Here is a 22,194-nt window from a genome sequence, read left to right on the forward strand (position 1 = left end):
GTAAAGATAGCTCTCTGAAAACAAAGTGGAGATGACTCGAATGCTCCATGTTGGACTCCCACTGCTTCATTTGGCCAGAGGGCAAAGAATCATCTTTTTCTGGCTGAGTTTGAGGTTCACGCTGACGTTTATGATGCGCATGTAATACGGTGTATATTGTGGTAACCTGGTGATCAGTTATCATTTCTAAATCTTAAATATGAAATTTAGGTTCCAGTGAACAACTTATGAAATGTGAATTTTATTCAAGTAAGCTTGATGTATTTACATCCTTTTTCCTGAAAACAGGAATTAATGAGTACACTTTTTTCAAAGTAAACTATTTGTCATGTCAGCTTCAATCCATGTCCACTGTTTTATATTCAGGTAGAGGACAATATAGTAAACAGTAGACAGTGTATGTATGTAGCTGAAAAAGGCACAACAAACAAATACAGTCTGTAGAGATGACAGTTTCAGCTGTGACGCAGTATTGAAAATACCCTGCTAAAGGAACAATATGTGCTTTGATCTCTACTAATACGTGTCCTATATCCTAGGGAAATCATCCTTAACAACGCAGAACAGCTGCGATGTCCTTGGTTTCATTTCCCTCACCCAAAAAGTCGTTTGAAGAATTTCACGTGATTAACTTGTTTACTTGGTATATATCCTCTTCGTTTCACTTCCAGTAACTAGAATAGACCGGACCGAGGCCACGGCGTAGTCTGTGCCAAGAATAGTTGCAGCTTAGCAGTAAGAAGTGCAACACCCTCTCTGGTCTTGACCCAGTTACCAAATGTGTGCATTCAGCAGGTGCAGGAAAGATCTTCAAAAATAAGCCTACAAAGGTAAAACTGTAAAGCCTGGAGCATATCAAAGTAAAGTTTGTGTGGAAACTCCCTGTGTTAAGAATATAATAAAATCTTGAAACATGAATGAAAGAGTTGATCTCGCTGAGCTTACAACATAGAATATTTAAACTCGGAGGAAATGCAAGTTAGCTTTGGTCAACAACATTAGACCAGCAAGGATTAATTCATCTATTTCAACATCGGTTTACACAAGAATATCAGGTAAAATGCGTAGCAGGCCTCCTTGTGTACAGAGCGCACACCCATCTGTCGAGGTCCGGGCTCTAATGGACACCGACACTCACGGTGGCTGCCAAGTTAAAATTCTGATTAAGTGGAGATAGCATGACACATTGACTTGCAAAGCCACTAGCCCTGCAGCACCACTTTTAAATGTAATAAGGTGATTGATTTATGACTGGGGTATATTGCAGGCATCACTGTATGTTTTCATTAACTGAGAAGTCGGAGCCGGAGTGAGCCAGGTGTTCAGTGTATATGCTTTGCCGCTGCCATCATTGCCTCCTGTTGCACTGTGCACCAGGGCATTTTTTTTTCCATGGAGACCGAGTGAGAAAGTGTTTGTTCCTGTGCTGCTGTCTGGCGTTCCCGTGGCGACCAATTGGGATGCGTAGCTTGGTGGCAGCAGTGTGTGTAAAAATAGAAAGCAATCAAGGCAGCAGGGCGTGAAGCAGATTCATACGACTCCCAACAGCGTTTTCTCTCAATTTATCTCTCCTGCCTCCTTTCTACCTCCCTCGCTCTCTTTCATTCTACCTCACACCCACAGGATTAGAGGTCTGTGCCACGTATTAGGGAAGAGGGTTTTGCTGCTTTTGACAAAAGCCAGAAATAGCAGCATCTGGCCCACTCTCCTAGCTGTGCCCCCATCACCGCTCCCTCTCCTCCTCCCTGCAGTGCACCCACGTCATAGCCCCACTTCCGTATGTATAGCTGTATGTTGTGCACACTGCAAAATACCTATTTAATTATTGATTAGACCTAAATAATTGAAACAGGTTGGCTATTGTGTAACAGAAGGTTTACATAACTTCAATACAGCTTTGTGCTCTGGCTTTCAGTCAAAAAATCAGCTTATCTATTCTGCTTGTTTATTTGAGTGTATAAAGCAAGCTGTGGGATTCCATGTCTATAGGGTTGACGGGAAGTTCATATGAGACGTGTTGACCTAGTGAGTCACTGTCATTGTGACTAGACAGGAGCATGACTCAACGGTTTGACACAAAAGCATTTACTTGCATTTATATAACTGATGTTTACATCAGTCATAATTAATTCCTTGTCTTGATTCAACCTCCAGAAAAATTGCACTATTTAATATTAATTCCATTGCCACCATAGCTGTGGCACATATACCCTTCTTTAGTCTATTTTTTTCTAAGATATTCAAAGTTCTCAAATTTTATCACACAATTAAAGGCAAAATAAAGAACATAATAATCTCCATGCTGTAAATTACCTTAACCCCACTGAATCTCTTGACCTCAGTGTTTCATAAGTTCCTGGTTAATCCCTTGTTTAGTACTTAGTAGTTGTGCTGGTTCTTTAGAAACAATGGCACAGGCACAATAAAATGTCATCAAACTTGGCTTTGTTTTGTTTCTTCAGGGGTGGTAATTATCAGTTGTGCGTAATAGTGTTAGTGTGTAGTTGGGCGTTCTTGAAAAGGAGTCTGTAAATCTACCCTGGTTAAATAAGGGTTTAAAAATGATTGAATAATCTAAACTGAGCCAACAGGCCAATATTTGACAAATGTCTGTTAAATCCATCATTAATCACCAGTTGAAAAGTCTAAAAGAAAAATCTCTATTGCGAAGAATATTACGTCAGCTTTTCTGTCAACACTGATGGACTGGATTTGTAAGTCTGGATCAGTTCAGGCCAGGCTGTGTGTGTTAGCAGTAGTGTGTTCGGACTGTGTATTCGGGTATCTCTGTTTTGCATTAGGAGGAGGGGGGCGTGGGGAGAGCCTGAAACATCTGCCATGTTTTTGTGTTAGTTTAACTGTTGCTACTGTATCAGACTGTGGTCACCAGGGCGGCAGGTAGCGGACTATTTCACTTAGAGCCTGTGTGCTGCTCAACCTAATTTAGTCCAGATGAGGTGGAAATGGGCCCAATCCTGACTCATTTAATTCATCTGAAACCTGCTCTTAATTTCACCGAAACTGAAATTGTTACACGTCAAAGCGTGACAACATTGCTTATTTTTTAACTGATTTATAGTCTTTTTATTTCTCTTTTAGTTTCCTATTATTTTATGATGTTACCATTTTCTTTGATAGTGTTCATTTCATTCAGGCTGTATAAAAGCTGTTTGACTCTATGAAAACAGCCACACAGAGCTCACATGATTGTATAATTGATCTCCTTGTGAGATGTATATCCAAAAACTGTGAATTGAGACTTTCAGGGGAAAAAATAATCTGTTCCTTATGTTTCAGCCTCTGAGCCCAACCTGAAAGTACGATCCAGACTGAAGCAGAAGGTAGCAGAAAGGAGGAGCAGTCCGATGCTAAAGAGAAGAGATGGAAACATCATGACTCCTTATAAGAAGAGGGCCCTGGAGCTAATGGGTGTGTAGTGTCTATAGATTTTTTTTTTCTAGAAGTATTTTTCCTGCTACAACATGTGCAAAAGTTGTGTACGTTGAATTATCTGGTGTTTAAAATATTCTCTGAAAACAAAACAAGCCCACATCCTAGTGTTATTATTACAGAGCTGGGCCACAGTAAGCAATTTTGCAAATTCAGTAAGATATAATGGTTGTTGGCATTAATGAAGACCATTGTAATCAGGCAGCCATTACACATTAAACTGTTGTGAGGCTGCAGCTGTCATGCCATGCTGTAAATGTGTGTTGAGTGTAGAGAGTGAGTGTGCATACTGTTTCTAACTCCATGATGTTTCCCCAGACTCTACACCCACAAACAGTGCCCCTGGCTCTGGCCCCAGCTCTCCCATAGGGGCCTCCAGTGCCTTGGGGGCTGAAAATGGACCCTCTTCTCTGCCTACTACCACAAAAACTGAGGTATGTTTATAAATCATGAACACTCAGAATGATCTGCAAAAAAAAATAAATAAATAAATAAATAAATAAATAAGGCAAAAAGCTTGCCTCTGATGCTGCTCTGCGTGGATATCATGTGAGTATCAAAACTATAATTTTACGTCAGGGCACTAAATGACTGTCTGCCCTTCTGCTTGCAGCTATAAAAACAGCCAGTTGTCTTCTGTCTGTTACACTCCAATGAAAATGGCTCCCCACAGAGGCACAACTTGACCCACATGTCTTATTACTTGCGTAAAGATGACACATTATGAAGGAAAATAAATGTAAAACTGACTCTATCAGTTTTAAAATTCTGAGCACAGACGGTGCAAAAACAACAGTAAAAATTAGAATGCTGCACATTTTTCTATCCAACATTTTTTTTCCAGATGTGCTGTACAATCAGTTTTATGTTTTGCAAAAAAAAAAAAAAACAAAGAAAGAAAAAAAAAAACATCTTAAGTTTGGCTGTAAGGTTGCTGTTGGCTTATAATGGTGTTTCTGTCACTGGCCTGGCTGCATGCCTGTACTGAGTTGTTCTGAGGCGTTTCCCAATAGATTCATGGCTGAGTTACTGACCAGAGTTCCCCTTGGACGGCGCTCACAAAGCAGACCATTATAGAGGGTGGCAGATATGACACATCTCTGAACAATCTTAACAGAACAGCTGTGTTTTTCTTAACCATCGCTGTTTACTCTCTCAGGGACCTCCAGCGACACAGAGAATGGAGAGACGCCCTGACACCGGGCTGAAGGTTGGGGCTTAGGGACACAGACGAACTGTGGAGTTTAATTGATATCCCAGGCACTGGTAGCCAAAGACACCCACATGCTAACAACATAAACACACTTTTTGCTATTGTATCAGCCCAAGCTGAGGCTCTCATGAAAGTCATTGGTGGACTGTGGGGCTGCCCGTAGACCTCATGCCTGTTACAAAAGCAAGGCGTGTTTGTGCACCGTTACATTAGGTATCCTTTTTCAGAGGGAACGGGTCCCTCGGGTCAAATATGGGCCGGATATCCACATACAGGTCACTGAGTACTGGTAGGGGTTGGAAGGATAAACATGGCTGTTCCAAAACCACATGCTGGTCCACTGCTCTGCTGGGTACAGGAAGTATGCCCCAGTGCTGATGTTCTCTGAGAGAGTAGCCTGAGGGTGGGGACCGGGGAGTAAGAAAATGCAGCAAGGCCGATTGGGGACCGAAGAACTGAGGGTGGAGTGGTAGATTTAGAGGTTTGCGATGTTTTATAATAACGTATCATCCTCACTGGTGCCATTCTGTGAAGCTCTGGGGAACTTTTGCTGCCTGCCACTCCTTTTTATCATCCATCATAAAAACTCATACCTTTCTTTTTGCAGCAAAGAAGGCTTTTGTTCATCACTGTGCATTAAGGTTTATACCACTGTTCATGTTCCCTTTTGAATTTGTCCATAGTGGAATTTCTAAATCTGTGGCCTCCTTCTAAATCTCTCTGTCTTTTGCTCTGTCCTGTGTGTTTGATATAGAGATGGCCTTCACAGCCAAGACTATTACGACCTGAGGGCTCCGTGTCCATGCTGAGCTTATACACATCTCCCTCCTTACCCAACATCTCCTTGGGGCTTTCAACTGCATCCTCACCCATTAGTGTGAGTACAAATTTTGGCAGACATTGTTAGATAACCCGAATGTTTTACGTGATATCTGGCTTAATATACCAATTCGGTTGGTTAGTGATGCTGAACTTTTCAGCTCAGTCTGTACCGGTAAGTTGCAAAACCTGCCATCAGTGGCTGTCTGGGTTGTCTGTATGACCACAGGTCTCTGACCTGTGGCCCCAGATGATTTTATCGCCCCTAGATAAATATTGTTCTGCAGTGTCTTGTGTCGGGCATGCATCTTATCTTCCCCTATTACCTCATTTATCACAGCTTTAAAAAGTCCAAGGCCACTCAAGTGAAACTCCTGATAACACAGCAGATGATATATCATCTTTTAGCTCTCTGGCACATTCCACAGAGGACTGTTCTTCAGCTGCAGTAACTTGTAACCATTGATGGTCTCCAATTTCAGTGGTTATTAATTCACAATAAAAACAGTCGATATTATTTAACTTGGCCTGTCAAAATGAACAGTTAGAATTCTTACAAATGATTATAAATAACTACCAGTCCCAGTGCACAGAATGGGTAGTGTGAATTAACAAATCACCATTACTTTATCATCTTTTCTCTTCTCTCAGGCTGCCATGGGTTTGAAAGACAGATCAACAGAAATCAAACATGGGCTGCCTGGGCATCTCCTGGGCCCTGTGCCCCTTCAGACAGGCCTGGAGTCTAAGGTGAGCCCCAGTCACCAGGCTCTCCTCCAACACCTCCTCCAGAAGGAGCAGATGAGGCAGCAGAAGATCCTCTCCTCTGGTAGGTCTTCTGTCCTTGTCTTCAAGCATCATGTCACTTTGCATTGTGTTATATTACTTATCCTTAAACTGTAAATCCAACAAATTTACAATATGATTTTAGGAGAAGCATAATAAAAGTTTTTATTTTTATTTATTTTTTTTGTCAAGGCCAAAGCTCCATGTCGTCCCACCCTCAGTCCCCTCTGGCCATGAAGGATCGCCCCTCCAGCAGTCGCCCTAAACTACCAAAACACCGGCCCTTGAACCGGACCCAGTCGGCTCCACTGCCTCAGAACACACTGGCCCAACTTGTCATCCAGCAGCAACATCAGCACTTCCTGGAGAAACAGAAACAGTACCAGCAGCAGATCCATATAAATAAGGTATTGTGCTGTTCATCAATATTGAAATCACGAGGGAGGATTTTGACTTTCAGATTGCAGCATTCTGTATTCCTTTTTAGGTCTCGTGAGATCTTATTTTACTGCAGGGTGTCTGATTTAATCATTTTAAGCACACAAATGCTGATCTATTTTTAGCCTTTTGTAAAAGCATCTGTGGTAGCTCAAGTTTACAGACCCAGGCCCTAGTCTGTTCTTCCCTGGAATCCTAGTGTTATTTCTGCGAAGCAAAGAACTTCTGCCTGACTTCAAATAGGGAAGAAATGCTTCCCCTGCACTAATTCTGTTATCATAGCTTAAGGCATCAGTGCTGTTCACATGCTAACTCTGTGAAATTCAATTCAAGCTAAGTTCAAATGAAGGAAAAAATGCCCAGAATACATTTTCTTCCTCTGTGGCAATATTTTTGTTTCTGTTAGCTGGCCGAGGTGACCTCGCTATACACAGAGTGTAATTATTCTGGTGAGGGACGTGTGTGAGGTGGCAGACACTGTGAAAGGCAGCATTGTGTGAGCTCACATACTGATGTGTCCCAACGCTGGGCCCTGAAAGAGTCATGGGAACCATAGAGCAGCTCTTACCTGGAAGTAATAAAAAGCACAAAGCACCACAAGCACATACTGGGCTGAGCATTGTAGACGTACAACTTTGACGGTTTCTGTATGAATTCCTCTGTGACCAACATGTGTCACTGCCAGGCAGCTGAAATGAGTTTTAATATCAGCTGTAGTTTGAAAGGAGCTTTGGAAAAAATTGCAACATCTTGTCTAAGAACCACGTGAACTGGCCCTGCTGTGATCACTCAGGCCAATGAGATCGCGACTAAAGCCTCTTTAAGTGGAGGTTATAAATGGCCACTAATCAGGGATGAGCCCTCAGTGTTTATTGAGAGGGATCTCCGAAACATTGCCCTAATTAATTTCCTAGCAAAGGCTTGTCTGCGGTTGTTTGTAAAAGGCCTTTAGTGCCTGAAACAGTAGGGGGCACTAATGGAAATTTACAAGAGCTTAGGGATTTTAGGAAGAGGTATGAATAGTGTTTAGTAATGCCTAACTAAGGAGGCTAATTCTTATAGCTGAAGAGATATTTATATAAGGCCTACATTCTGTAGATAGTAATGTTGTTGGTTAGTAGCTGTTAAGGACAGGCGCTTCTCAGCCTGTTTATGGAGCCCTCTTGTGGTTGAGTAATCATGTCATGGCACCATTACAGTGGTTCTGATTTAACAAATCTGCAAGACAGTGAAACATCCCTCTGTAAAGAGTTTCTCTGTCTGGCTGAATCTGAACTCATATGCCTCTGGTAACAAATATTTAACAGTTACTTCACACTGCCACTCTCTTAAATTCTACTGGACATGTCGAGGTCTCTTTCACTTGGTTTGGTTGGATTTTCTGATGGAAAGGTGTCGTGGTGCAGATGCTGTGGTGAAAATCTGAGCATTGCTGAGTTTCAGAGTGTAGTTTGATGTGCTCATAAACTGGTGCCTGTCTGATTCAGCGGTGTGTCGTATGGTCTTGGCTCCAGTGTTTGCAGGATATAACTGCAATTTACAGGAAAAAAACACAAGACGAGACCTTGAACATTTTGAGCTGTATTTTATAAAAAATAAAGCAAGTGAGTGACACTAATCCGCTTACCTGGGGCAGACACCATTATTGAATGTTTATTAACTTGCATAAAAAGACGGGAACAATGGCTAATCTGCTTCCATTCTTAAACTCTCTTAAAATATAGTTTAAAAAAGCCACTAGCCCGACACTTGATCAGTGTGACATTTCCATGTCATATTATTGAAGTTATAGTCGTTTTATTGAATACAGGTATTTGTTGGGCTGGATTTCTCAACGTGAAAATGCTCACCCTTGTGTGTCCTAAACTGTCCACCATACCTTAAACTTTGCCTGTTTGCCTGCAGTTTTTGGTTTTCTGGATTTAGATTTTTCTAACAAAACAGCCTGAAAAATGGAATAATGGTAAAATAAGAGCTGAGTTAATATAGATTTGTAGCTTGTTTGTTTTGTTACAGAGATTGCTGAGAGTTTGATTGTTTTGTTCAGAGATTTGGTAAAAAAAAAAAAGGATATGTTTCACTTGTTTTTATTGTTTGACACCCAGACATTATTATTATTAAGTATCATTAAATGGCTGTGAATAGGCAGATGAGAAATCTACCTTTGCTTTTAAATAGTGAAACAGATCCTCCTGCAGCTCTTTGGATGTATTTACATTCTTGTTTTTGTTTATTGTTGTAAAAACCTCTAAATTATATATATATTTTTTGCTTTGCACTGATAAAAATTGGATTGTTAAAGTTCATTGGCTTGCATGATGTCATCACTGATGTGGAGTCTATGTGTTTCGCAGCTGTTGTCCAAATCCATCGAGCAGTTACGTCAGCCCAGCGCACACCTGCAGGAATCAGAGGAAGAGCAGGAGGAGCTGCAAGGAGAGCAGACGGAGAGCATGCAGGAGGACAGGCTGCCCCCTGGAGGAGTCATCCGGAAGCACACGCTCAGCAGTAGCAGCAGCAGTGGCTCGAGTGGTGAGCTCCCCGACGCTCACTGCGGGGTCATTAAGGTCAAGGAGGAGCCGGCTGATAGCGAGGATGAGGGTCTAACCAATCAGAGCTTAGAGTCAGAGCAGAGCACCTACCTTCACCAGGTCAAAGGGAGACTGGTGATAAGAGCCATGATCTGAGAAGGGAAGAGGATGAGATCACACACTCGCAACATTCGCAGATAAACAAGTCTCTACAAACGTGCATCTGCATCCTTACACACACACACAAACACAAACACAAACACAAACACACACACACACACACACACACAGCAACCATTGCACAGTAGGCCAGCTCTCCCTGTCACGGCATATGACCCCTTTTCACTCAGCTGCAGCCTCGCTCGTCCTACTCTCTAAGACTCTCTGTTTGTGATCTTTGTGTAGTGATCTCTGTAAAATATGTACGTTTCACTTTTGTGTATATAGTATGAAGACAATTTAGACCGTTCTTTTTAAGAGCTGCTTCGGTCATCAAGTGACAAAAAAAGTTGTATGTACATAATGTGGATTTAGCATCAAAGATGATTTCTAGAGGAAAGGTTGGAACAGGTGTACAGCTTTGAAGAGCCAACTTATGTTCCCATTGTGTACAATTTTTGCCATAAAATATTTGAATGCTCTTCTGTCCACTTCAGCATTGAGAATTATCATTAAGTCCTGACAGCGTGTCAAAGAGTTTAAAACACTACATACTCTGTTGTTCGCAAAAATCTGTGATGATGTTCCATGTTAAGTGGTGTCAGAACTGAAATAATGAACATCTGTCTTAGAGAGAATGTATACTTAAATCCTAACAGAGGACGCTCCCTCTGGGCAGACTTTTGCACTGGGAGTGATATTGCCATTGGAATATGGTCCGCTGCTCATATTGCAATTTGAAGGATAAAGCACTAAATCCCTGCTTGGGTGTGCAGGCATCTCCCAACACATCCCCAGTCTCCATGTCTCTCTCCCCGAGCCGTCCCAGAGCCAGGGCCCTGTGTTAAGCCGAGCTCTCCTCCCTCTCTCCCTCTGGGTCCAAATCAAAGCTCGGGCCGGGTTCCTGCCTAGCTTTCAGCAGAGGAGTCAGACAGAGAGAAAGAGAGAGAGGGCCTGGCAGGAAATGCCTTCTAGAAGCCAGGAGTTGGAGTGATTCATGTGTGCAGGAATGTTGAGAGAGGAGGACCTAGGGTTGGAGGAGTCCAAGGGGCCAGGCTTGAGAATTGATTTACTGTCAAGGCGAATTACAAAGTGAGTGGGGATATGGTTAAGGGAGTCCTTTTTAAGGGGAATCGCTTCCTTCGTATTCCCTAGTGGCATGGTTACCTCAATATGCAGGTTTGATGTTACTTCAATAAAAAACCCTGGACGGGACCTTGCTTTTTTTTTTTTTTTTAAGCCTGTTTTCCCCTGAAAGTGCCCATTGCAACATGTATAGTCTGTCTTAAAGTGATCAATCAATGTATTGCATAGCTGTAAACCTTCCCGTTTCATTTGTACCGTCGACTAAATGTAAAACAAAGGAAAAAAAAAAACAAAAACAAAAAAACGCTAGTATGAGGTTCTGTGTTTGGATTCATGTGAAAATCAAAACTGTCTGTCTTATACTGTACATTCAGATTGTCCGGTTTTAATGTTTTTAGTGTAAGTAAACACAATCAGAACAATGTGAGTCTTGTTCTCTTGCTCCTTTGATTTGGTTGTAACGAGAACCCCTTTGCTGTCAGTGGGGAGGGGTGGGGGGTGGGGGTGCAGGGGGGTGGTCCTGTGGTCTGTTCATAGCAGTTTGCAGTTTTCTTCTCTTTTTTTTGCCTTGTGTGATAAACCTTTCTTTTTTAAAATAAAGATCATTTACCTCTGGAGCTCTTTCATTTTGCAGATTATTTGTGTATTTCCACCTCATTGTGAGGATGCATGTGGAGGAAGGAACGCAAAACACACCATACTCCTCTAGGCCTTTCAAAAAAGCTTTCAAAAACTTTTTGTCTTGTAGATTTACAAAGGACGTTTGCGGTTATTTTGGAATTAGCATCTCAAATCGACAACCTAAATCATTAGCTCAACTTGCTTTTCCCACACTAGGGTCCTGTAACCCAGCTCTTTATTTTCAGGGGATCTGTGTAACCCTTTAAAGGGAGCTTAAGAGGCTTTCAAAACATTTCTTTGATGTGAGCATGCAAGGCTTCTTGTGGCAGTATTAGAGCAGTCAAGATAAGGTGAGCTGCGAGTGGGTGATATATGACTTATGTGGATACTTTCAAACCAAGCTTAAGCAATTTCATAGCAAGCTTAGGTCATGGGACTGGCCTGATATGCTATACACGCAATGATGAGACTGGAAAGGTTCACCCACAGTCTAAAGTTGCTCTCTGCAAAACACCACTCTGAGAGAAGCTTTAAAATGGCAAGGGCAACCAAATTATGACTGCACAAAGTTAGAAAGCCTCCAAACATGCGCTTCATGCAGATTGTTACTAATTTATATTATATAAAACAATGCATTTAATCCAAACGGGCACACTCTTTCATTAAACTTTCATGAGAGCATCTAAAATATTTTCATAAAGGTGTAGAGTCATTTCACACTAGAAAGTATTTGAGTCGAATTAGACACTGACTCTTTCTTAAGTAGATTCCATCTGTCTTGGGCTTCAGGCCCTTGTGATTTTAAATGAGCTGTTACAAAGGCAGAAAAAATAACGAAGCCTAAATCCATCTGTACTGCCCCTCCCCAGCTGTGCACAGAGCCAGTTGTAAAAGCAAGCAAGCATTTTTAAAGGTGTAAGGAAGTAAGGAAGACATAAGTCCACCTATTTCCTCTAAATGCATTAGAACCTAAGTGAGGCCTGAGTTTTAATGACCTACAGTACTATAAAAAAGGCATTTGGGTGCAATGTGTACATACATACAAGAATGAGTGATAGATGATGGTGACAATAACTTTGCAGAGTCTCAAATCTCAAGACGGCAACTCAGATGGCTTTATGTCTAATGCACGAGGACCAACAAGAAATCACATTCTTGCTCAAAAGGCCTGCCAAATAATGAAATAATGTCTCAGCGTTTTGAAGCCACTGAGTAAGAATAGCACAGTCACAGTAAAATGCACTATAAGCACTGTACTGCTGACAACAGTTAAAACCCAGGATTTATATATATTCATACCATATGACCTGGATATAATAGCTCCAAACACGTGCATCAGGATTCATTTGTTCTGTCAACTGTGGTGCATTACTCCCTTTGCAAAGATACACTTCACATGTTGAGAATGCAAGAAAGTGGCATCTAATTCTAAGTGAGTTTAACTAAGTGAGTCTAATTCAATCAGGAAATTAGTCATACTGCAACTATTTTACCATTGCAGAATGTGGTGCCCTTCTGGTGTTCGTCCTACAGTAGACGACACATCTGATTTATACCAAAGATCCATAGTGAATGTATTCAGCTGCCACTGACAACTGCTAACTGCTGAATAAAAACAAAACAAGAACAGTGTGTATTGTGATAGGGCTCTCAAGACGTTGGGGCTCTAACTTGTCATCTTCCAATATCCAACCTCTGTGAGTTTCTCTCTTCTGCGACTGTAAAGCTGATGACAGTCACAACAAAGGTGAAAAATCTTGCTTTATCCAGAAGAAAAACCAAATCTTCTGTACTTGTTCCTATTTTCGACACTGTTCCTGTGACATTGTTCCTGTACTTACTGAGAGAACACTCTGGAGTGATTTCATGTTGTGTCTTTTCCCCTTTTAAGGTGGATATTTCTGAGTTCTACACCATCAGGCACTGTACATTCAGACCTGGAGAGGAAGCCCAGGAAAGTTTGTTTGCACTATCTGATGCACCAGCCACATCATATGAGTGAAGGTGCAGATCAGTTCATGGCACTCTGCTGAACACGCAGAGAGAATGAATTGCAGTCAGCTGCTCAGTTTGATGAGACTGATGTGATCAGTAACGGGCTTATGAAGAAAAAAGAGTGCTCAGTGATCATCAACATCACCTGTTTCTCAGAGCAGAACAGGTGAGCTCCACAGTGTGATCACAGGCCACCCGATAATCACTGTAATCAAGTGTCACCCTTGAAGCTGAGTCACCAAAACGCTCTGCTGTTACTCACCTGACCACAACCGGTAATAACGTCCAGAAACTTGGCCAAAAGGATATAAATCACCAGATTCCAAGGCAGAGAGCAACACACATCTGTAGATTTTTTTTCATTCATTCAATCTAGATTAAGATCCTGTTCTGAGGCTCTGGGACAACAAGCGACAGTGGGACAATCCAGGTCCACCTGAGCATCTATTTCAATGCATCTTTCCACTGTTGTTTGAAATTATCTACAGTGACACGTAAGTGTGCTTCCTGACTGTGTTAGTAGTGTAAACATCTTTAACAATGCAGATCCTGTTATGATCAGCCCTGATGGTGGCTGTTCTGAACTTTGTTTTAGACTTTTGGATAAACTTGTTATGATGGTGTTGGACTTTTTGGATTCTTTTGTTGGACTCTTTTGATATGTTCAACCCATGATGATTTTTTTTTTTTTTTTTTTTTGAGTATTTTGGATTTTTGTTAAACTCTTTATAGACCTTTTAGACTTTTGAGAACTCTTGTTATGGTTTCCTGAGCTTTGTTTAGTAGTTCCTGTTTTTATTTTGAAGTCATGTTACTCTTGTTTTGGTCTCTTGAGTTTTGTTCTGCATTTCCTGTTTTATTTTGAAGTCCTGGTCCGTGTGTATCTATTATCAGATCACTTCCTGTCTTTGTCTAGTTTCCTACCTTTGTTGATTGTCTGCCCCACCCTAATGTGAATCACCTGTTGCTAATTTACTACAGTGTGTGCAAGTCTCTACCCTGTGTCTTTGTCAGTTCATCTCTTGTCAAGCCTCAGTCTGTGTTTGTGCCTGTGCTTGTACCTGAGCTCCTGTTTGCAACCTGAATCCTGTCCATGCTGATCCTCGTGTTCCCCCTTTGGACTTACCTCTGTTGCCTGGATCAACCAGTAAAAATCCTTGTGTTTGCTTTTGAGTTTGTTGCTGATTCTTCCTCCTGTGTGGATGATTTTTATGCCGGCGCCGGCGATGGAACAAAATTCCTCCGGCCTTGGCTATCGCCAGTGTGGAGGCATGAAAACCGGTAAGGACATCAATGTTTTGTTTTTTTTTGTTTTTTTACAAAAGATATTTGTTTTAGTTATTTTTCAGTTGTTTTATGTTTCATGATAAACTGGTGTTGTCCACCCCTGTGTCGTAGCCAGATTTAGATCAGAGAATTGCAGTCCATGTAACTACAGTGACTGATTCATACGTGAAAAGATGCTGTTATTTCAACACTACTTTATTTTTAGTTCAGGAAACTCACAGTGATATGGAGACAGAATGAGGCAGAGAGAGTGGTGTTTTAAAAATGTGAAAGAAAGTCAAAAAAAGAAGAGTAAGTTGGAACATTTGGATGATGTCACTATATAGATAGATCTCTTTAAACCTTATTCTGCCACCTGCAAAGATGTCAAGTCCTACCTCCATCACCACAACAGGAGGGCCCCTAGACAGGTCAGAGTTAGGAATCAGGTCCTTCAACAGGGAATAAACAGGAAATAAAGAACATTAATGATCTGTTGGGTAGGGCAAGGGCCAGCTGTCGCAGAGAGCAAACGTGGAGAATCCAACTTTGGCAAGAGTTGGATGAAACCAAACAGGAGCTGGATGACCAGAAAACCCTGAAAGAACTGCACATGAACAGGGCAAAAGAAGCAAGAAAAGAGCTAAGGAGGCTGCAAACGTGCAAGGGGCCGAAAGCAGCGCATGCAATGAGCCAGGACAAGTTTGCGGCTGAGCTCCAGGTGAAGGAGAAAAACAAGGTTCTCCAAAAAGAACTGGAGAGACTCAGAGCTTCCCACCAAGAGCACAGCCAAAGTTATGAAGCTGATGTCCTCAGAGCCAAGCAGCAGGCTGACAATCTTCAGCATGAGCTTGACAAAGAAATTGTGAGGGTGTCACAGTGCCTGCTCCTGGTGGAAAAATTGAAGGCTGAGAATGATCTCCTTCGTCAAAAGATGGCAAAGGAGATCAAGAAGGCACGAAGAAACTGCGTGGAGCAGGAAAGGCTTTCTCAGAGAGAGCTGGAGGAAATGACAACTCAGTTTAGAGCTAGTGTGGGTAGTTATTAGCACACCTAGTGTGCTAATTTTCTCCATCTACGATGAAACACGGGCCTTAAATCTATGATGAAACACGGGTCTTAAATAGTTAGCAGGAACAGAGCTTGAATGAATGAATAACCTTGGCTGGATACAGTAACTTGCTCACCCTGTTCTTTAATCTGTATATTTTAAAGGGACCCAGGAAGTCAGATGCCTTCTCACCTTCCTCTTCTTCATCTACCTAGTGATCCAGCAGCAACTGACACACCAGCAATCAACAGGTAGGAATGACACCTTAACTTTCACCTCATTTTAATCAACCGTCCAGATTTCTGCACCCTAACCTTATGACTACCGCATCTGCACCTCTCATTTCATGTGCCCTGGGGCTAAATGATATTTATGCCGCAAAGCTGCAGTGAAGGATTTGTTTGATGTTAGCTGTTCACAAGTCAAATTAGTTTGGATTTTTCATCATTTTTCTTACATTAGAGTTTGACATGGTATATAACTGTGTTTGCTTTTTAAGCTGAGGTAAATGAGGAAATAATTTGTGATGTGAACTTTTACCGTTTCAAACCTTGCCCACCAAAGTTGAAGATGACAAAAGGCTAAAACAGCACATAAAGGAAATTTTTCCAGTTTTCTTGTGTGCATGTCAAGATTTGTATGAATCTGGCATCTCGCAGTACAACGTGGTGTTTTTCTTTCCATGTGCTGTTAACCATGCTCGAGGTGTAGGACAGTGCAGCACTGGCAGCAAATGGAGGCGACTGTTTTGTGTGTTGGTGTGAAAAAGTGCACCTCAAAAAACAAAAAAAGGAGGAAAAAAAAGGACTGATGTCAGATGCCGGATTCTTTGCGGCCTATGTCGTCTGTGAAGCCAAGATTTCCTTCTTTGATGGCCTGTGTGCCTGTCATTGAACATTAAATCATATGCTTTATGAGATTAATACATCTAAAACTGCATTTCAAAAATATAGCACGATTTATTCAGTGAGTGTTTTAAAGAATTGTCCATTTATAAATGGAAAATGTGTTGTTTTGTGTAACACTTGTGATTTCATCATGTAAAACAACCTGATCCACAACATTTTCAAAAAAAAAAATTCTTTCTAGAGCAGGGGAAGAATTCCACATGTTTTACTCTTGTCTCCTGAGATGAGACATTGATGACCCAACATAGATAGTGTTTATATTACTGTCAGTCTCTCTGTCTGGTGTCATCCATACTGTTATCTTAGCCTTTCAAGGATTAATATACCTTTTCAAGTTTAATGAGATAAGAGACCTGGGGGAGTTTTCCCCCTGCTGTGTTCAAAGACCATCTGCCCTGAGGAACTGCTTTATCTCAGCCACTGATTGACCTGGCTGATAGGTGATACTGAGGAACCACAGTGGCCCAGGAAAGTGGCCTCTCTGCTTAGGGGATGGGGACCGGCAAACTTGGCCTCTCCTGTCTGTGAGAATCCCATCAGTGGGGCTCCAGCGTCCCTGGGATGCCGTCTCTTCCCTTTGATTCCTGTGACCAGGCACTTTTACGTGCCTGCCTCCCTCACACCATCCAGTCCAGAGCCCATAAAGCAAGTCTGCCACTCTCCAGCTAGTTGGACAGGACGTGTTTGTAAGTGTTGCCTGAATGCACCGCCAGGCGAAATGACACCCCGAGGGCTCGTAAGAGTTGTGATTTCTTCTCCAAGCCCATGCCAAGAGACCATTTCGAGCTCCAGCTCAGTTCTTCTAAAATTTTGCCATTTGTGGCTTGTGACCATGGACCACTGGGGTTTTTCTTATGATCTATATGGCATTTGAAATGCTATGAATTAACTGGGGACATAATCATAAGGGAAATGCAGAAAGCCAGTAATAACTGCCTGAGCGAAACACCAGATAATAACCTCACTCTTTAAAGGAAAATTGTTCTTGAAAAAATATTTGGTCTACATCAAATTCTAACCACTAAATTACAAGTTTATAATCATTCAAATAAATAATCATTCAGCAAATGTACATTCAACACTTTGTCCATGTTATGGAGGGCATGACAAATCTCTTATCTTGTGGTTCATTTCTACATTTTAAGATATTGCAGGAGATTTAAGACTCAAGATAGCATGGTATGAGGAATGCAGCATGAAGGAGCATTGCTCCAGGGAAATATTTTTCAAGGAGGGTTTAAGGGTTCTCTCATTATCACTATATATTGAGAGAGTAAAATGAGGGCCCCTGAAAAGGTCCCAGAGGCATCTGTGTGCAAGGGAGTTGATTGTCCTTCACACTACACTCTATATCACAGGCAAATCTCTGAGGGAAACATCTGTGCGTGGATACATGAGGCACGTGTTGGTGCAACTGAGTAGCAGGTCGGAGACAGTGGGAAAAGCAGGGCTCCAAGCTCCATTAATGTTGCTGCTGCCATGTTTGCTCATCTGTGCAATTTCCAAATAACGTCATCACTCAAAGGCACTGAAAAGGGGACATGCCTGATGTCTGCTATGGGCTGTCCCATGTTAAATTTACTGCTATGATGTAAAATTCATACTTTAAGGCATTTTTTTGTCACAACAGTTTGTTCAAATTCTGCTTATTTAATGCCCATTATGTATTATGTACAACTAAAATTATAACTAAAATGTAATTCATTTCACCCCATGAAGTTATACTCAGAAATTCATTTTTATGTATGAATCATTCTGTAAAATCATTCTGACAAAAAATAATCAACACAAGGTTTAGCTTACTTGTTCTCCATAGCTTTCAACCACATCCTACTTCCTCTGTGATAACAACTGGACCACGAAGGCCACGAGGTGCTGCTGAAAGCTGAGGGAACAACAAATAAGTTGTACCTTGTGTTGAGATTTCTTTTGTCAAATTGAATGAATCAGCACAGCTCACAACCTCATTTAATGTTTAGAGTTTTTAACTGAAAGCACGACCTGTTCTTCTAGGAGAAAAATCAAATTAAGACAGCCATATATTTAAATTATGCTTCAGTTTGGCAAAAGCTGTTTCTCTTCGCTGTGTGAAACCAATGTGGCATCCTGAGGGACCATGAACAGTTCTAAGTGAACGTTTTTTGCACAGTATATGAGCTCAGAAAAGTTTGAGAAGTCAGTACGGTCTTGACGTGCCCTGGAGAAATGCTGTGTAATTCACATAGTTCATTATTGAGGAATGAACTACACAATGTCATGTTGTGTGACTGGTTTGGGTGAAGGCCAGACTGTGAAACAGCACTGTGACAGATCCACGGTGCTACATCACAGCTTTAACAGAACATCACAGTGTAGGCATGTTGTTGACTGAACATAACACACTACTAATGTAATGTAAGAATGTGTTACCCGACCAGACGGGAATGTGTGCCCACGCTGGTGCTAAAAGTCGTGATAGAGCATTTCTTTTGACAAAGTGGGAAATCACCATCGACATGAGGGGATCATGTGATTTAAATGCATAGGATGCCGCAAATTGTGGCACACTGAGGTTAATGGCAGTTCCCCTCATGTTTTGAAGTTCAGCTGGCACTGCCACCTCATATGGCCTGGTGTTAATCTGCCATGAACAAGCCTGCATTATGCCAAGAGTGTAGTAGAAGTGAGTGGGAAACAGGTGGCCGCGACTTTCTCTCATTCCCCGTCTGAGCTCTGGCTTCTGGACACAAAGTTGGACAGCTTGCATTCTTTGGGGGAATTTCCTCCCAAGCCACTTTATTAGTAAGTGAAAATAAACCTCAAATATTACTCCAGTGTTTAGTGTGTTTGTGCAATGCACAGTTTTAAGTTTTAGTGAGTGGGCGCAAAGGAAAGGGAAATGCAATTATTTGCTTTCTTATGCAGAGTTAGATGAGAAAATCAATACCACTCTTTAATCTGTGTGTTCAATGTGAAGTTAGCAGTAGCTGGTGATCTTGGCTTAGCACAAAGACTAGAAACAGCACCTCTGAAGTTCACTAATTAACATGTCATGGTTTGTTTGTTCCGTCTGCCAGAGGTGCTCGTAGGTGGATTTGACTTCTGGAGCCAGGAGTTTTCTCTCTCCAGTCTTTGTGCTAAGCTAACTGGTTGCTTCATTTTTAGTGTAGCTTGCAGAAATGAAAGTACCATCAATATTTTTATCTAACTTGCTCAAAAATGTGAATTAGTCATCTCTCTTTTTCTCCCCCAAGGTTTTCTGATGGAATTATTATGGTATTTATTTTCTGCACTGCACTGTCATCTCCATATGTTTATGTACTGAATCTTGAACCTTCAACTCTGAATAAGTGTATTTTCCAACACTCATCTAACTTTTGCTTTAAAAAAAAAAAAAAAAAAAAAATGAAAACGTTTTTTATGTCAAGTCACAACTCACTGTATTTTGACTTTGGCTACTGTATTGGCCCAAGGAAAATCATACGTCTTCAAATCGTTTCCAACCATTAAAAAAAAAAAAAGAAGAACTAGGGATGAGACAGCAGTGTGTGGAAATTGTTTTCGTTCTTATTAATATATTTATTTGAATTTGTGTGATAAAAATGAAGCCTGGTCATAGCTCTAACAGACCGGGCACACATCACCTGTGTTTTACCTCTAGGTTTCCCATCAGTCGCTTATGATTTAAAAACATTCAAATCTCATGAGGGAGCTCTTGTGGAGTTATGCTTTGTAGCACAGATAACCACATATGAAGAAGTTAAAATATGCAGCCTGTTTATTGCGCTGAGTCACACAACTCTATGAGAGAAAAGTGTTTGATTTCACAGTTCATCATCTCAACACATCTTCGACAGCCCCATAAATAAATCTGCTGTCATTCTACCTGAGATAAAAAGAGAACATAAATATTACTGTAAATAAATGACTTCATCTATACATGAAAGACAACAGACTGTTTTGAAAGAATGTCCTCATTGTATCTTCAAAAGACCTTGTCCACTGTTATCACTTATAACTTGGCTGCATAACAGGGTGTGATTCCATGGATTTGAAGAAATTGATAGCAGATTGTCTGTGAAGCTCCCTCTGGCACGAGAAGATGGGTAGTAACACATCACGACTGCCCTCAAATGTTTTCTCTACAAAGTGATAAAAAATCAGAAAGCTTATTTACTTTGTGAGATTAGCGACTCTCGGTGTGTGGGGTTTTGGAAAAGATTCAGGTGGAAACCTAATTAAAACAGGAAACGGCTTTTTGGTTCTATATTGGGTGGAACCCACTGTGAGTCACATGTTTAGGTCATTGCTTATTTGATTGGCTGCCATGTGAGGAAAATCTCTTTTATCACATCAGCAATACAAAAAAAAAAAACAAAAAAAACAAGCAGTTCTCAAGTGGTTGTTGCTATACACTGTTCCCCTTCAGCTTCATTTATGCACAGGTAGTCTGTGTTGTAACCCCGGTTTTTCACACTAATAGACACAGTCAGGTGTCAGTCAACAATACCCAGACAGCCTGGGGAGTCATGGCAGTCCCTGGTCCTCTGGTGCTGCACTTGGACTGAGATGAGAGAGTGCGGGGAGAAAGAAGGAGGTCTGCTTTCCATAAAGTTCTGGTATCCTGTGAGGCAGCTCCACTTCATAATCATAAATCGTCTAGAGGGAAATTGGGGGTTCGTCATCTCCCAACATAACAGGGAAATTTCAAAATCAAAAGATGGACTGGCAGGTCTCATGACAGTTTAATATCAAAGGAAAAATTTTGAAATTTCCCAAGGTTTCTATTTGGTTTTATTTGAAGTTTAGCAACAAGAGAAGGCAGCTACAGAATATTTGGAGTTCAGTGCAAGTTCAGTTTGCAAAAAACATTTTCTTCTGATGATGGAGTGATATTACGGCTCATTTTCTCTTTCCCTCAGAATTAATGGATGTAAAAAGTTAATATCTGTGATTTTGGGTTTTGTGTCTCCATGAGATAGACCCAGCTCCTTCATCTTTCTCTTGGAGGCTGCGGAGGACCGAGGTCCCCGGCCTCTCCCTGGCTTGAGCTCCGGCCAGCTCCAGCCCATGCGTGTAATGCTGTTTGTAATGAGAAATCTAAACAGGGAACCGCAGTGAGGCATGACAGGAATGTGTTTCCATTGGAGGGAGCTCCATGCAAGAAAAAGAGAAGGAGAAAAAAAAAAGAATAAGAAGAAACGTTGAGGCAGAGATGGGTCCAGAAGGAGCGCTTACTTGGGCCAAAGCGGAAGACTAATGTTATTGTACACTGGCTGTCGCTCTGCCAGCCCTCCCTCACCAATTGGTTCCTAGTCTCCCTACCAGTTTCTCCCCCGCCCCTCTCCCTTTCTCTGCTTCCCCAAGACTCTGTTTGCTCAGGTGGACAGTGACACAGTTCTGAATGAGCCCCAGTCGTCCCCCCTTCTGCACGCATGGCTGTAGACTGTGTCATCAACTCAGAGTCCGGAGGGGCCTGCAGAGAGCTGGAAGTTGAAGCTGAAACCTGGGTTCATTCTGGATGGGAGGGAGCAGGAAGTTGAGGGACAAACACTGAGAGGAACAAAACAAAAACAGAGGGAAAATGCAAATGTGTAGAAGTTGGGAGAATGAGAGGCATAAACAGACGGAGAACATAAGACCGTTTTGGAAAAGGACAAAAAGAAAGACAAAGAATGAGCGAGAGCGAAAAAAATCCGACCACCCATTTTGAAAATTAGAGAGGGGTGGTTGTAGTCTGTGGAGGCCGTCTTGGTTTATGGTCCATGGAGGATGTCTTGAAGCAGCGCTGTTTAGAGTTTATTTTACCATGCCACGCCGTTTCAGACCCTCTGTCAGGAATCTCATTCTGCAAAGACTAATTACAGTGTAAACACTACATTAAAGTCTGTA

The 22,194-nt window shown here is 41.6% G+C and overlaps 1 protein-coding gene across 4 annotated transcripts in view; it reads left to right on the top strand.

Annotated features, from left to right (window-relative positions):
* Positions 1-10,789, top strand: part of hdac9b (histone deacetylase 9b) — a 40,947-nt gene extending 30,158 nt beyond the window's left edge. For all 4 annotated transcript variants that reach the window (XM_041044945.1, XM_041044942.1, XM_041044944.1 and 1 more), the window contains 6 exons: positions 3,298-3,429; positions 3,769-3,884; positions 5,418-5,540; positions 6,134-6,311; positions 6,461-6,675; positions 9,061-10,789. In XM_041044945.1, coding sequence (XP_040900879.1) covers positions 3,298-3,429; positions 3,769-3,884; positions 5,418-5,540; positions 6,134-6,311; positions 6,461-6,675; positions 9,061-9,393 — 1,097 coding nt within the window. In that variant the 3' untranslated portion in view covers positions 9,394-10,789. The remainder of the gene's footprint in view (positions 1-3,297; positions 3,430-3,768; positions 3,885-5,417; positions 5,541-6,133; positions 6,312-6,460; positions 6,676-9,060) is intronic.
* The last annotated feature ends 11,405 nt before the right edge of the window (positions 10,790-22,194 follow it).

Source organism: Toxotes jaculatrix, chromosome 8 (assembly GCF_017976425.1).
Source record: "Toxotes jaculatrix isolate fToxJac2 chromosome 8, fToxJac2.pri, whole genome shotgun sequence".
Taxonomy (NCBI): Eukaryota; Metazoa; Chordata; class Actinopteri; family Toxotidae; genus Toxotes; species Toxotes jaculatrix.